At 35.9% G+C, this 15242-nt stretch overlaps 2 protein-coding genes across 2 annotated transcripts; both read left to right on the top strand.

Moving 5' to 3' along the window:
- Positions 1-8331: 8331 nt before the first annotated feature.
- Positions 8332-9162, top strand: LOC18014558 (NADH dehydrogenase (ubiquinone) complex I, assembly factor 6). Its single transcript, XM_024154747.1, is given in 3 exon segments — positions 8332-8579; positions 8581-8735; positions 8828-9162. Coding segments are annotated over 3 exon segments (738 nt in total).
- A 1858-nt stretch (positions 9163-11020) lies between these two features.
- Positions 11021-12961, top strand: LOC18014874 (ankyrin repeat-containing protein BDA1). The gene is made up of 2 exons (XM_006396911.2): positions 11021-11768; positions 12037-12961. The coding sequence occupies exons 1-2, from the start codon at positions 11097-11099 to the stop codon at positions 12835-12837; spliced, it is 1473 nt and encodes a 490-aa protein (XP_006396974.1). The 5' UTR covers positions 11021-11096; the 3' UTR covers positions 12838-12961.
- Positions 12962-15242: the final 2281 nt, after the last annotated feature.

Raw genomic sequence — 15242 nt, 5'->3', positions numbered from 1 at the left:
TCCATGTAAACAGAGATGAACCCCGATCGATCACCGCCTGTGAAGGGTTGTTCTTCTCCACAGCTTGCTGAGTCACCACCATAGTCGTCTCCTCCCCACCGTTTCCTCCGTTTTCCGGTGGCGGGAGGGCCTCCTGCCCCGGCGCCGCCATGACCGGAGAGTTCGCTTGAGTTCGAAGCTAGAAACCCCAATCGCACAGAATATCGCCTCCTCCGGAAATCGCGGGCTCCGAAAATGTAAGTATTTCAGAATATGACTTTTTTCAAAAAAAAAAAAAAATAAACAAAATTAAAATATTTTTACAAATAATAATTATCCAAATTACAAAAATAAAAAAAAACTAATTTTCGTTTTCCAAATTTCCCATTCCTGAACTTCCGGTTCCCATTACCGGTAAATCAGGGAACCTTGCCTTCATCCAACTCGCCATAGTTGCGACTTCTGATTTGGTCATAGTAAACTCTTCTTGCGTTGCGTCTAGCTTCAGCTCCAAACCCGCTGCTTTTCTCTTGAGCTCTTCGTTCTGCTCGACTATATATGTTTGTTATAAAAGAAAAATAAACTCATGTAATTGAACTTATTTAAGCTTGTTTGTCGTACTTACGTGTCATTTTAACCATCCCGCAAAGTCTTTCCATTTATGGATCATAATCTCATCCTTTGAATAACTTGGAAACTATTCGCGTAGCTATATACATCTTATTATTTACCATATATATATATATGCATTATTTAAAAAATTACGTTATGAAAATTCCTTTTAATCAAATATAGAATATTAAGACTGTATACCTTTCATATTCCAAAGTTTCAGTTCAGGTTGATAAAATATATGTATAGCGGTCTCGTTGTTCCTCTTCGGTTAGTCGTCAAGGCTCCCCTTTTCCACTAATCTTTCCAATTTGTGTAAATATTTTTAGGACAAAAACTGGATAAGTTGGTGGAACTCCTCCATCATCATCGTACTGTTCGTCTACTTTTAGTTAATTTTAGTTTTGAATGAAGATGAAAAGTAATAGCCAGAAAAGTTTGATGTCTCTTCATTAATGTTCTGTGCGACAATAAAACCTTCAACTCTTGCAAGATTTTTCACCTTTTTCTCTAGGTGGAACATATATCATTCAAAAAGGTACATCCACTGATACTAAACTGGCCCTTCAAATGCTGCTTCCCCAGGGAGATGGATAAGAAGATGTTCCATAACATCAAAAAAGGCTGGTGGAAATATTTCTCAAGATTGCAAACGATAACAGGTATCTTTTTCTTTAGATTCCGAATACCGCCTACTGTAAAATATCTCGTAAACAGATCTTAGAAAAACACATTGATACCTGCATAATGGATACAAAAGTACGTAAGATAATTATTATATGTATATATAATCATTTAATTATAGTTAAAAATTATACTAGTTATTAAATTTATCTGCGATAGCTCCATGAATGTTTTTAGTAGAAGACTGGCAAAGGAAATTGGAAGGAGGCGTTGCGTAAAAACGTGGCAATCACGACTCTTCATCTCACAAAACTTTCCTTCTGCAGTATTAACGAAATTATGTAGGTTAGACGCATATCCATCGGAGAATTTGACACTTTACTTAATCCAGTCAAAGACTCTTCTTTTGAAAACACATCTAATCGGAAAGTTGGGGGGCAATGATTTGCCGTTTGCCATTACGTGTAGATCTTTACGGGAACAAATACCCAGTAAGTCTAATCTTGCCTTCAGATTATCTTTCGTCTTGCCTTTCACATTATGTATAGTGTTCATGTTGTTATCGAAAAAGCTTTTCTCAATGTGCATTACATCATGATTATGCCAAAGTAGATGATCCTTCCAATATGGCAAATCAAAGAAAATACTTTTGTTGTACGAATTGTGGTACTCTCCACACCATTGAACAGGAACATGACCATTACCACTATATGAAACTGTCTTGTCAGCACCAAAATCTCTCAACTGTCTGAAAATATTTAAACCTGTAGCCTCTAGAGGTGGAGCATCCATTTTTTTTGTTCTTCCTAAACAATGTCGTGCTCCATCGATAACGATGATCTGATGATAGAAATCACCAATGATAATCGAACCAAGAATTCTTTCGTCCGTGTCATAATTGGAATGCATCAGTGTTATCTTGACAGTAGGGATATGCTAAACTTCCGTGAGTGGACCATCCAAATAGCATATCGTATGCTGGAAAATCACTTATCATCCACATAAGAACCGCTCGCATTACAAAATTATGTTGTAGAGAAATATCGAACGCTTCAATGCCATATTTCCATAACAACTTCAACTCATAAATTAATGGCTGCAAAAGAGAAAATATCAAGAGATCTCTTGGATGCTCTGGTCTAGGGACGAGAATCGTGAGGAGTAAAAACTCTCGTTTCATGCACAAACTAGGTGGAAATTATAAGGTGTGACAATTTCTATCCAAAAAAACGTTGTCTCCCATGCTTACCAAAAGGGTTGAATCCATTTGTAGATAACCCAAAGTAGAACTTCCTTGGCTCATACGCAAAAGTAGGATAGATATCTTGAAAATATTTTCACGCTTCTACATTGAAGGATGCTCAATCTCTCCATCTGGGTTGTGTTGTGCATGTCATCTCATTGCTGCTGCTGCTCGCTTGGATTGATATAACCTTTTCAACCTCTCCGTTAATGGAAAATACCACATCTTTTTATGTGGAACAGGGTACTCTACCATTTGTTTCCTGATACCGAGGTTTGTTACAAAACTTGCATTTCAAGCGATTTTCGTCCGTCCTCCAGAATATCAAACAATTGTCAAAGCAAACATTTATCATTTCATATGGTAATCCAAACCCGCCTACAAGTTTCTGAATCTTGTAATATGAAGCCGGTAAAATATTATCTTCAGGTAAAATATCTTTCACAAAATCAGCTATCACATCCACACAATCCTTGACCAAGTTAAAATCCGTCTTTATAGTCATCAACCTGCTTACAATTGATAAATGCGATATACCCTCTCTACATCCTCCATATAAAGGTTGGTTAGCCGCATCTAGCATATCAAAAAAATTTCTGGCTTCTAAATCAGGTTCTTCTATTCTATAACCATCCTGAACATACAATGCTATGTTTTCCCAAAACGCATCATTCACCATATGAACAGTACTACCTACTTTTGCATCATTTCACCATCTAAACTTCTGGTGTTGATTTCTCTATTCTACCTGAAGCTGCTATAATAGTGTACCATTGAATCATTTTCTCCGTGCATATACAAAATCTTGTAATCCGGCATAAACTCATTCCTATATAAGTGATTCCATAGTCCTATAATAGAACTTAATCTATTATTCTAACATTTATTACAAGGATAATAGAGTTTACTATTTTCCAATCTCTCGATATTGTTTGTCGCAAACTTCATAAATTCTTCAACACATGTTGCATACTCATCCGTTAAAACTAGTTTTTTTTTTACATCTAATAAAACTGTTTTAAAAAAAGAATTTGGTTCTTCCTTCTCTCTTGATTATCAGTATTTACTAGGCGTTTAGCCTGCACCTTGTGCGAGCATAGAGATTTCAATGTTATAAACCAAAAGCTGAAAAGAATTAAAACAACTATTTAAGACATACATGATGAAATAAAGCAAACCCAAAAAGTAAACATTATCAAAAATTAAAAACAAAAATATTTACTAAATAAATGTATTGAACTCGCAAATCAATTGAACTAAGACAAAAATTAGTTTTTCTTCTCTACATAATTGTTTTTCATCTTCTTATTTTTTCTCTTATTTATCTTTTAATTTTTCTTCTTTATCGTCTTTCCTTATATTTCTTCATATATTTCCATCTTTATCTATCATTCTTCTCTCACGTCTTCTTCTTAGTTTTCTTTCATTTTCTTTTTATTTATTTTTCCTCTTCTTCTTCATTTTATATTTCTTTTCTTACTTCTTATTCTTTAAGTTTTTTTTTGTCACATCTTCTTCTTCTTCGCTGTTTTCCACATTTTTTCTTCATTTTCTTCCTATTCTATTTCTACTTCTTTTTCATAACCTTTGTCTTCTTCGTTCTCTCCGACTTCTTATTCTTCTTATTTTTCTTCGCCTTTTATATCAATCAAATACATGTTCTTGAAAACTTTAACTCTCTCTCTCTCCCCCCCTCCATGCGTCCTTCCCTATCATTCTCTCATTCTCTCCCTTCCCTCCTCGTCCTAAATTGTATATCATACGATTTAGATAATCACATTTAAAGTAAAAGTGTTTCAAATATAAAAAAATAGGAACACAGAATACGAACTAACATAGATTTATTATGTACTTATAAGGTTTAACTCTCCCTACCATTTCTCTCTCTCTCTCTCTCTCTCTCTCTCTCTTTCTCTCTCTTTGTATTTCTCTCCCTCACACTCTCTCTATCTCTCCATCTACATTTCCCTGAAGCATCTAATTTTTCTTATTATGATTTTTTTTTGTCTTTTTCTTCATCATTTAATTATTCTTTATCATCGACGTCAATTTTTTTTCCTTATCTTTTCTTTCCTCTTCTTCATCGTACTACAACTTCTATTTCATTTCTCTCTTCAGATTTGTCTTCTTCTTCTTCTTCCTCTTTTTTTCTACTCTTTTTCCTGTTCTTTATCTTTTGGTTTAATTCTTCTTTGTATTTTTCTAATTTTTTTATTTTTGTTTTATTGTCTCTTCTCAGTCTCCAATTTTAAGGTTTGTCTTTTTTTTTCTGTCCAAATTCTTCATCTTATTTTTCCTCATATTTTTCTTCTTCTTCTTCATCATCTTTGACTTGTACTTTTTTTGTTTTCATCTTCTTTTTCCTCATATTTTCCTTCTTCTTCTTCTTCTTCATCGTCTTTTGACTTGTACTTTTTTTTCTTCTTCCTCTTATATATCTTTTGATTTTCTTATTTCTCACCCTTATCTTTCATCTTCATCATTGTCTTTGACTTCTTCTTCTTCATCATCTTTTTATTCTCTCAGTTCTTCTTCTTTTTCAATCTTTATTAGCCTTCTTTATTCTCTACTTCTTATTCCTCTTTGGCTATAATACTCAGTTTGGAGTTGCCACAAAGAGGGGAATGCCATTGACGTTTTTATTATCCCAAACCCAAAGGGTTGGAAATTCAGAATACATATACAATATGGCTTAATGATATTCATAATTACACTTCAACCAACCTGTAAATTTATCGTTGTAAACATCAGCAGAAAAATGTTCATCTTCTGTAAAAATTATTTGAGATGGAGGCAGATGATATGGCAAAATCTGAGGATCACGGCGGGGACGATTGCTAGTCGCTACAGAAAATTCATAATTTTTTTGAAGGAAATAACTATTAGGCAATAGATTACATAAGAAGAACATCTAGAAGCAGAAAAAAAATTTAAAGCACAAATTAAAATTAAAAAAACAGAAATTTTTATTTACCTGGTGATATTATTGTAAGGCGAGAGATGAAATATTCAATCGGCGAATGCATAAATAATAGTATATATTGATGTTTAAAAAAAAACATGTATGAATTTTTTAAAAAGATACTAGATCTTAGAAGACGGATATTGTATATAAGAAAACATGAAAACTGAGACGAGTATATATATAGCATGATGGATACGCTAGAGTTTAGGTTAGTACCAACTTTGATATCGGTGACCCATTGGCTAGGGCCGACTTCGAGATCGGTGGCCCATAAACAAAATCGATAGCGCATAATCGAGAAAAAAATCATGTCAAAGGAATTTACACGTAAGATTAATTATCGACCTATCAGAACTAATTAAAATACGACATAATTTTTTTTTATAATGATACGTAGGACAATCGCTGTGGAAACGACACATCAGATTTTTTCCTCTAAAGGTGTCCACATAGGATTAAAAAAAGGCAATTTTATTGGTCCACATCAACATCGAAAATTAAGAAAGTTTCCAAAAATTAATATTATTGTTAATAAAAAATAGAAAACAATAAGAAAATTATGTATCAAATTTTCATTGGTCCACCACAATATTGAAAAATAAAAAAGTTTCCAAATTTGATTATTTTCTTAAAAAAATATTTGAGAGAAAATTATGTATAAAATTTATATTAATAAAAAAAACTAAATAATATTAAAGTAAGAAAATTATATAAATAATTAAGAACAAATATAATAGTTATTTGTTTTTTTACATATACACGTATATTTAGAGACTCCTACATTATCATCTAAATTTTTTGTCATATAACTATAAAAAAAATTAGTGTGTGTGTGTGTGCAACCATTTCAACTAAAATAAAAAAATAAAAGAATAGAGTTAGTTTTCACTAAGGAATGAGTTATTACAACGTAAAAGAGCCAACTTGGCTTAACTATCCAATAAACTATTACCTAAAAAGGATTATGATGAAAGGAGATATAGACAAGTCACTACAAGCCGCTTTAATGTCGAAAAAGAGACCTTAATTCTCCAAAGGTTGGCCACCGTATTTGAGAAGAAGGATAAGTTCCAAACAATCCGAGAAACATGTGAAGTAATTGATACTCAACACTTTTGAAAAATAAAGCACTGAAAATAGAGAAAGAAGTTTCACCATTAAGGCGGAGGAGACTGAGGTATTCGAGGAATATTCTTTGGAATAACATGAAATTTGACCAGGTTTTAAAAACCCAATTTGAACCACAATGATAACAATTAGCTGATCAAACAGCATCTGATTACAATCAGTAAGCTTCATCACAAGGAGGAGTGACTGCAACCACTTGCCGCAAAAGACCTCGTGTGGAATCTTCTAGCTTTGATTTTTAACACATACGGGACTCAAAGTTATATAAAAGCTGAAATTACTTAATTGAAATTACATAAGATCGTGAATGCATTTAATATATGTTACCGGATAAATTACGATTTCTAGATTTTTCAGGTAAACAAAAAAGCATATTTATTTTGTCGGTTTTTTTTATTATTAAGTTGTTTTAGTGTTCATTCCATAATTAGTTTTGTTTTGGGTTCAAAAACTAATTTTTTCTTAGTTACGAGAGTAAGATTTGTGATTATTAGTTTGCTTTTTCATTTGTAAATTAAACTGAAAATTTGTATTGATTAAAGTAGCTAAAATTTTAACTATCTTGCTTTCTCTGTATTCCATAGAAAATATATATAATGAGAGTGAAACTAAATAAAATAGAAAATTGTATTCCCTTTGATTGAAAAAAGTAAGGTATAATCATTAAAAATTAATTAACCGTTAACATAAATAATATGATACAAGACAAAAATTATCATGAATCTGAAAGTAAAAATCAATGACCCATAATTAAGAAAAAAACAATGTTATAGATATTTACACGAAAGACAATCAATGTGGAGACGATACATTAGATTTTTAACCTCACAAATAATAATATAGTATGGGATCAACGATCCTCTAGTATAGTAGTATTAGTCCGACTTATGTTGACAATCGAAGTGTGAGAAGCAAGCAAACATTAGTTATTCAGCTGAACCGGTTTGGTATTGGTACAAAGAGTCAGCCGAAGTTAATTGGTTCTGGTTTAGTTGTCTCAAGTTGTACCGGTAGTTTGTTAGAGTAAGGGCAACAAAGTATTTAGAGCATTCGCAACGCGATATTTAAGACCGTTTCTTTCAATTATTTATATTAAAAATAATCAAAAGAGGAGACTCAAGCTTAAAAACGTCTCTTATTTGAGAACAGGAAGAAACGTTTTTTCCTTCTTCTCCCTGCCATGTGTAACATCTCAATTGATTAGGCTAAATTGGGATAAAATTAAAGAAGACAAATTTTTTTTTGAAGAAATCCTATACAATTTTTTCCATTGGACCATGCAAAATTAGTGGATCTCTTTAATAAATTTCTTCCCTACTTTAAATATTAAAAATTTTAAATAAGAGATTAAAATGAATCTCTGCATTGCGGATGCTCTTAACCAGCGTCTCTCCCATTTTTAGGTTAATTAATTAAATGAAAAACATAAAAAATGGCCAGAGACGTTTCTAAATTTAGAGTCGGGAGAAACGTCTTTTAAGTTGCACGTGTCAAAAATTCATTGGGCTAAAAAACAAGGGGAAAAAAATTATGTTTTGGGTCCTCATTCTTTTTTTTTTTACTCGAAATGTTTTTCGCTCTCCTTACTTCGTTCTCTCCGTCGAACCGCTACTCATCGATGCCATCGGGATCCTTCATCGCCGAGTGTTTCAGACGGAGGCGGCGATTTCTTCTCATCATCTACGTGGTGGAATCGACGAGTATGGATGGATTGAAGCTTTGTTTTTGTGGTTTATATGGTTGCACGAGAATAGAACGAAGCAGAGATTGAGAAAATCTGATGAATGGAGGAGGCTCGAAGAGTTTGCGTTCAGCATTATCCTACTGTGTACAACAAGTACGAAACTACGGCTATCATCACTACCTCTGTCTACTTGAGCTCCCACCCGAGATGCGTAAAGCCGCATTTGCTCTCCGAGCTTTCAACGTAGAAACCGCAAGAGCCATGGATGTTGCACCTGATCCCGAAATCGGCTCGATGCGTTTACTTTGGTGGCAAGAAGCAATCGACAAGCTCTACATCAAGAAGCATCCGTGATGCTCAAAGAGAAGTTGAGGATATACCCGAGAGTATCGAGGAGCTTGAGAGATATGCAGAGGATACGGTTTCCACGCTTCTGTACAATACACTCCAAGCAGGCGGAATCAGTTCAACAGCAGTGGATCATGCAGCTTCCCACATCGGTAAAGCCAGTGGTCTTGTCTCGCTACTGAAATTGTTATCTTACCACTGTACAAGAAACCGTGAACAGAGTAACAAAGTTACATCCCTGCGAATCTCGCTGAGAAGCACGGGTTGCTTGTGAAACAAGGAGGACGATCAGAGATCCTTCTGGATGTGAACTCAAGAGAAGGATTCTGCAATGTAGTGTTTGAGATTGCATCTGTTGCCAATGTACATCTCTTGAAAGCCCGTGAACTTGCGGGAAAAGTTCCTGCAGAAGCTAAACCGGTCCTGCTTCATTCTGTGCCGGTACAAGTTCTTCTTTATTCGTTAAGTAAAGTACATTTCGATGTGTTTGATCTGAGGATTCAGAGAGGAGTTTTTGGTGTTTCTCCACTTTGGTTTCAGTATAAATTCAAGTGGTATTCATGGAGAGCTATGTTCTGAAAACATTTGTCTTCTCCTCAGGCTTGATTGCCTTTTTTCTGGTTTCAAAAACATTATTACATTAAACTTTTATACTCTTTGTATTTTTACAAATGGTGAAATAAAAGAATTTTTCCCTTATTTTTTTCATGTATTATATACAGTTTAATAAAATAAAAACTGAAAATTTATGTAATAATTTATGTTTTATTTGTTATAATGTTTTTGTATTAAGTCTGTATTAATGAAATTATTATTATAAGTTTTTTATAAAATTTTGTATTATATGTTTTTGTATTAAATCTGTATTAATAAAAGTTTTTATTATAAATCCTTCGTTAAATTATTATTATAAGTTTATTTAAAAAAACCAATTAAATTTCTCCCATTGGACTCCCTTAAAATGCAAGTTTCTTGATTAGATCTCTAAACCTATCTTAATAATATAAAAATGGTTAAAAGACTCATGAAGGTCTCTCCCATTGCACGTGCCTATTAGTTAAGGTAGTGGAAGAAGAGAGGGTAAAATCCAAGAGAGAGACAGAGAGGGAGTGATTCATTGTTTTTTAATCATTCTCTTAAGGATTCTATTCTCTGATTCAAGACGTTAAATATCCTCTGTCAAACTTCTTCTTCTTCCTCTTGCATTATTGTCTCTATCTCTGCGTTAATCTCCGTTACATTCTCTGTTTCTTCGATCGCAAACTCGTGACGTCCATAGAGGGTGTGAAATTCAAGTGTTAGAAGCATGTTTTTGGGGCGTTTTTGGGAATTGATTCGTGGTAATAAACGCAACAAGTGGACTCAGGAGATCAGGTTCCTCTCGAGTCAATGGCGAATGCACGGATTGAAACTTGAAATTCTTATGATGGCTATGTGGAATTATAAAGGGAGACATTTGCAATCAGACTGGAATCTATGTTGTGTTACTTTTGTCTAAAGTCACAAGTTTTTGACCTATGCAAGTATAGTGTTCGACGAAATGTCCCAGTGAAACTACATTTTTCATGGACCCGTTGGTACTAAGACGAGTGAAGAGAGAAAGATGACCCAAAATCTTATAAGAATAAGAAATTACAATGGACATAGACACTCTCTATTGAGGTAAACTCTAGTTACTGTTAGTCTTTTACTTTTGCATTCCCTGATGAAAAAAAAATGTGTTCATATCAGCAATGGTAGATGTAATGATATCATTTCTTTTGTGTTTTGTATGGGCACAATATTTTGACTGTTCATAATTTATATGTTCATATCCATACCTCCATCGCTCTGTTAGAAAATGAAATTCATAGGTATTCAGTTTTTGGCCTTGTTAATTTCTTTTGTAGTATTTGATTTCCTGGTTATTATAGACTTGATGGGTTTGTATAAATCTGATGTGTGGAACCTATCTAAAAATCTAACTTGCGAAACCTCCATCGCTCATTTTGAAATGCCATTAATCCATATCTACGTAGTTGGTCTAATATTGCCAGAAATAGATGGCCCTACGGACTTTATTTGACGTAAACTACGACCAATCAAAGTCTTTTCAATTGGAAAATAAGTGTTCTGAGATTAGAATAGCCCACATGATAGGAATTGGGGACCAAACCAATCCCACAAAAACCCGTGGGGGTAAACTTCACGACAAAAGCTGAGCTTATGAGTGAGGACATATGCATGTGGATCGGAGACTTAGAATAATCAAAGTCTTTGCTTAAAATTTTCACCAGTCACTACATTCTTATCACAAACATCTCATGAGGACAATGAGTGGTCTGAGATTAGAATAATCAAGCTCTTTCTCACGTAACATATCTTACGTCACATATCTTACGTAACATACTCGATTGGAGACTTCGCGTGTTTCTATTTAAGCATGTGTTGCAGAAGGCAAAAATTAAGAAAGAAAAAAAGAAAACAAAAAGAAAACTGAGGCAGCAAAAGCCTAAGTGGTGAAGAGTGAAGTTATGTCGTTTGTTGTTGATATTAATGGAGCAGCAGAATTGGTAGCTAAAGATGCAAATCGGAGTGGAAGATCAAGTACGAGCGCTCATGGTGAAAATATCTATGAGAAATTGAAGAAGGCGGCTCAAGATGGAGATGTAAAAAGACTCTACCAGTTGATAGCAGAAGATCCAGACATTCTAGCTCACTTTGATAAAGCGCCCTTTTGTGAGACGCCACTACACATTGCAGCTGAAAGAGGGCAAACTCATTTTGCCATGGAGTTAGTGACCCTTAAGCCATCATTTGCTTCGAAGCTGAACGTGTCAGGTTTCAGCCCGTTGCATTTAGCCCTGCAAAACAAGCACACTCGAATGGTGAGAGGGTTTGTGGCAATTGACAGCAGCTTAATCAGGATCAAGGGGGAAGGAAGGATTACTCCTTTGCATCATGTGGCTCAAACAGGCGATGCAGAGTTGTTGAGTGAGTTCTTGTTCGCTTGTCCTTCTTCCATAGAAGATTTGACGACTAAGTGTGAGACAGCTGTGCACATTGCCGTGAAGAATCAGCAGCTTTTGGCATTTAAGGTTCTGTATGGATGGGTCAAGAGAGAAGACAGGAAGAAAGTCTTGGACTGGAAGGATGAAGATGGTAACACAGTCTTCCATATTGCTGCATCAATGAATCAAACTGAGGTAAATGTCTCTCTTATCATTTAGTTTCTGCTTTTCCTCAAAATCCTTGTTCAGACATAGCTGGTTGTACATTAAAATAGAGAGATATCCTCTCTATGCTTTCTTCGATTTATTTTGTGAAATTATATGGGTTTCTGTGTTCATAAGTAGGAGGATATTCCTTGACCCTAGTATATATTTCTTTAATTATGTCTCATATTCTGATCAGTTATCAATGTTGGATTCTTTATCCTAATAACTATGCGTGAGGTGTGCTTGATTTTTGCAGGTCATAAAGTTGCTGCGTAAAACCGTTAAAGTAGAAGCCAAGAACTTGGATGGCAAAACCGCCATGGACATACTCCAAACTTCAAAAACTCCAAAATATCCCACAAAGACTCTTGCGGGATATTTGAGCCAAGATCTATCGTTTATTGAGGAACATGAAATTCTCTTGGGGCTGAGCAATGCGAGCATGACTAGTGAAGGATCTCTAAAGACTAGCAAACGCCACGATGCAATACTTGTGGTGGCTGTACTGATAGCAACAGCTACATACCAGGCTGGTCTCAGTCCTCCAGGCGGACTTTGGCAGGAGAATTCCGAACGCAACGCTACCTATCCAAATATACACAAGGCTGGGGAGATGACTATGTCTTTCTACCCTGCCTTCATTTTTCTAGGCATCAACGGGTTGGCCTTCTTTTTTTCTATATATGTGATCACACTCCTCATAATTGGACTCCCCATGTGGAAGTTCATCAATAGCGCAACGTTGGCTTTATGTGTTGCTCTTTTATCATCATACACCAAAATATTCCCGAAATCACCTGGCGGATCTGGACGTTTCTTCAAGGTCTTCATCATTATTGCACTCCCACTTTTTTGGGCAACCATGCTGTATGTTACTGGGCGTCAATTCGATGATGATAAACGTCGCCTGCGCCAAGTGGACTTCCCGGCGAGCTGCTTCAGCTCATCTAGTGAATCGGATCTTCACCTTCCTTTAATGTGGCGCGCCTGCACCACGGCGACTGCTGTTTTATTAGCAGAAGCAGTAATTATTATTTTAATTATATTTGTATTTTAATGAATGAATTTACAACTTTGACTTCTTCTTTCTCTATTGAGTCTTTGATTATCAACATATCAAGACTATGTCCATTGTAACTTTTGTGTTAAATAAAATATTTACAACTTTGATATTGAATATAGTAAAGATCTTTGTTTTTGTTAATTAAAGTCGTGAAGAGGAGGAGCATTTAATTTGATTTTGATATTGAATGAATTTACAACTTTGAGTTCTTCTTTCTCTCTTGATATAATCAAAGATCTTCAAGAAAAATTCCGCGTTTGGTTATTATTTGAATCAACGAAAACTGGATATGTTTAATGTTTTATTGATAATCAAAGTGTTGTGATAACTGATAAGCAACATTAGTTTATTCAACAGAACCGGTTTGGTTATGTTCATTGATACAAAGATTCAGCCGAAAACCAATGGTTCATTGGTTATGGTTTAGTTGGCTCAAGTTGTACCGGTTTTGCTCTATCTATAAGAGAGGAGTGAGAAGGGAGAGATTATATGCGTTAGTTAGAAGAAGAGGAGGCCCTTCCGCTTTGAAGCGGCTTGGATAACACATAAGAGTTTTAAGGAGTTGCTGTGAAATTCTTGGAATCCTGATATATCAACGCCACAAGCTTTGAAAAGGTTGCGAGACAAGCTTAAAAGATGGAACCGGGATGTGTTTGGAAACGTGCATAAACGTAAGGATGATTTACTTGCGGAAGTGAAGCAAGTTCAAGACCAGATTGATATTATTCAAACCACAGAGTTGCTGGAAAGGGAGAGTGAGTTAATTAAGGAGCTCGATTTGGTTTTAGAACAAGAGAAAATCCTTTGGTTTCAAAAATCAAGAGAGAAAGGGATAGCCCTTGGAGATCGCAACACGAAGTTCTTTCACACTACAACGATTATTCGGAGGGGGCGAAATCGAATTGAGATGTTGAAAGGTAATGATGGGAGGTGGATTTCAAATCCGGAAGAGCTAGAGAATATGGCGGTGGAGTATTACAAAAGGCTTTACTCTATGGTTGATGTTGAACCGGTGGTGGAGTTGTTACCATCCGCGGGTTTTGCGGTGTTGGCTCGGCATGATTCTCATGGTTTGAATAGGCCATTTACTTGTTTGGAAGTTCAGGAGGCATTAAGGAGTATGGGGAAGTTTAAGGCTCCTGGACCGGATGGATTTCAACAGGGGTTCTATCAAGAGTGTTGGGATGTTGTTGGTAGCTCGGTGGAGAGGTTTGTGTTGGAATTTTTGAGAAGGGAATTTTGCAGGAAGGATTAAATGATGCGCTGCTTGTTTTGATTCCGAAAGTGGGAAAACCAGAAACTATTACACAATTTCGGCCGATCAGCTTGTGTAATGTGCTCTTTAAAATCATAACTAAAGTGTTGGTGACGAGAATGAAAGTGGTGATGCCGCAGCTTATAGGACCTGCTCAATCCAGCTTTATACCGGGTCGGTTAAGCTCTGATAACATTATTATTGTTCAGGAAGCGGTTCACTCGATGCGGAGGAAGAAAGGGCGTAAAGGATGGATGTTGCTTAAGCTGGATCTCGAGAAAGCATATGATCGAATCCGTTGGGATTTCTTAGTAGATACATTAGTTGCAGCGAGGTTTCCTGAGAAGTGGATTTCCTGGATCATGAAATGCGTCACGGGCCCGTCTATGAACGTACTTTGGAATGGGGAGAAATCAGAGTCATTCAAACCGATGAGGGGTTTAAGACAGGGTGACCCGCTTTCACCGTACCTCTTTGTCTTGTGTCTTGAGAGGCTGTGTCACTTGATTGATCAGGAGATAGGTTCGGGTGGTTGGAAACCGATCACCTTGTCTCGAGGGGGTCCTAAGCTTTCTCATGTATGCTTTGCGGATGATCTCATCTTGTTTGCTGAAGCCTCGGTTGCGCAAATAAGGGTTATCCGGCGAGTGTTGGAGAGGTTTTGTGTTGCTTCGGTTCAAAAGATTAGTTTGGAGAAGTCAAAAATCTTTTTCTCGAGCAATGTTAGCCGTGATTTAGGGAAAGCAATAAGTGATGAGAGTGGTATTAGGTCGACGCGGGAGTTGGGGAAATATCTCGGGATGCCTATCTTGCAGAAACGGATCAATAAAACCACGTTTGGAGATGTTTTGGAGAGGGTCTCTTCAAGGTTGGCGGGTTGGAAAGGTAGATGCTTGAGTCTCGCGGGGAGAATTACGATGACTAAATCGGTTCTTTCATCGATTCCGGTTCATACCATGAGCACGATTCTATTACCGAAATCGATGTTAGAAAGTTTGGAGAAAGCTTCGAGGAATTTTCTTTGGGGAAGCGAGAATGGGAAAAGAAATCAACATTTATTGAGTTGGAAGAAGGTGTGTCGGCCGAAGTGTGAAGGGGGCTTAGGGATCAGAGCGGCGTCTGACATGAATAAATCTCTTATTGC

This window comes from Eutrema salsugineum, unplaced genomic scaffold (genome assembly GCF_000478725.1).
Source record: "Eutrema salsugineum unplaced genomic scaffold, Eutsalg1_0 scaffold_3, whole genome shotgun sequence".
Lineage (NCBI taxonomy): Eukaryota > Viridiplantae > Streptophyta > Magnoliopsida > Brassicales > Brassicaceae > Eutrema > Eutrema salsugineum.
The sequence above is the reverse complement of the archived record's forward strand: the minus strand, read 5'-3'. Positions and strand labels throughout refer to the sequence as shown.

Coding starts and splice junctions, on each gene's coding strand:
- LOC18014874 (XM_006396911.2), top strand. CDS start 11,097: ATGTCGTTTGTTGTTGATATTAATGGAGCAGCAGAATTGGTAGCTAAA. Junction 11,769..12,036: donor CATCAATGAATCAAACTGAG/GTAAATGTCTCT, acceptor TGATTTTTGCAG/GTCATAAAGTTGCTGCGTAA.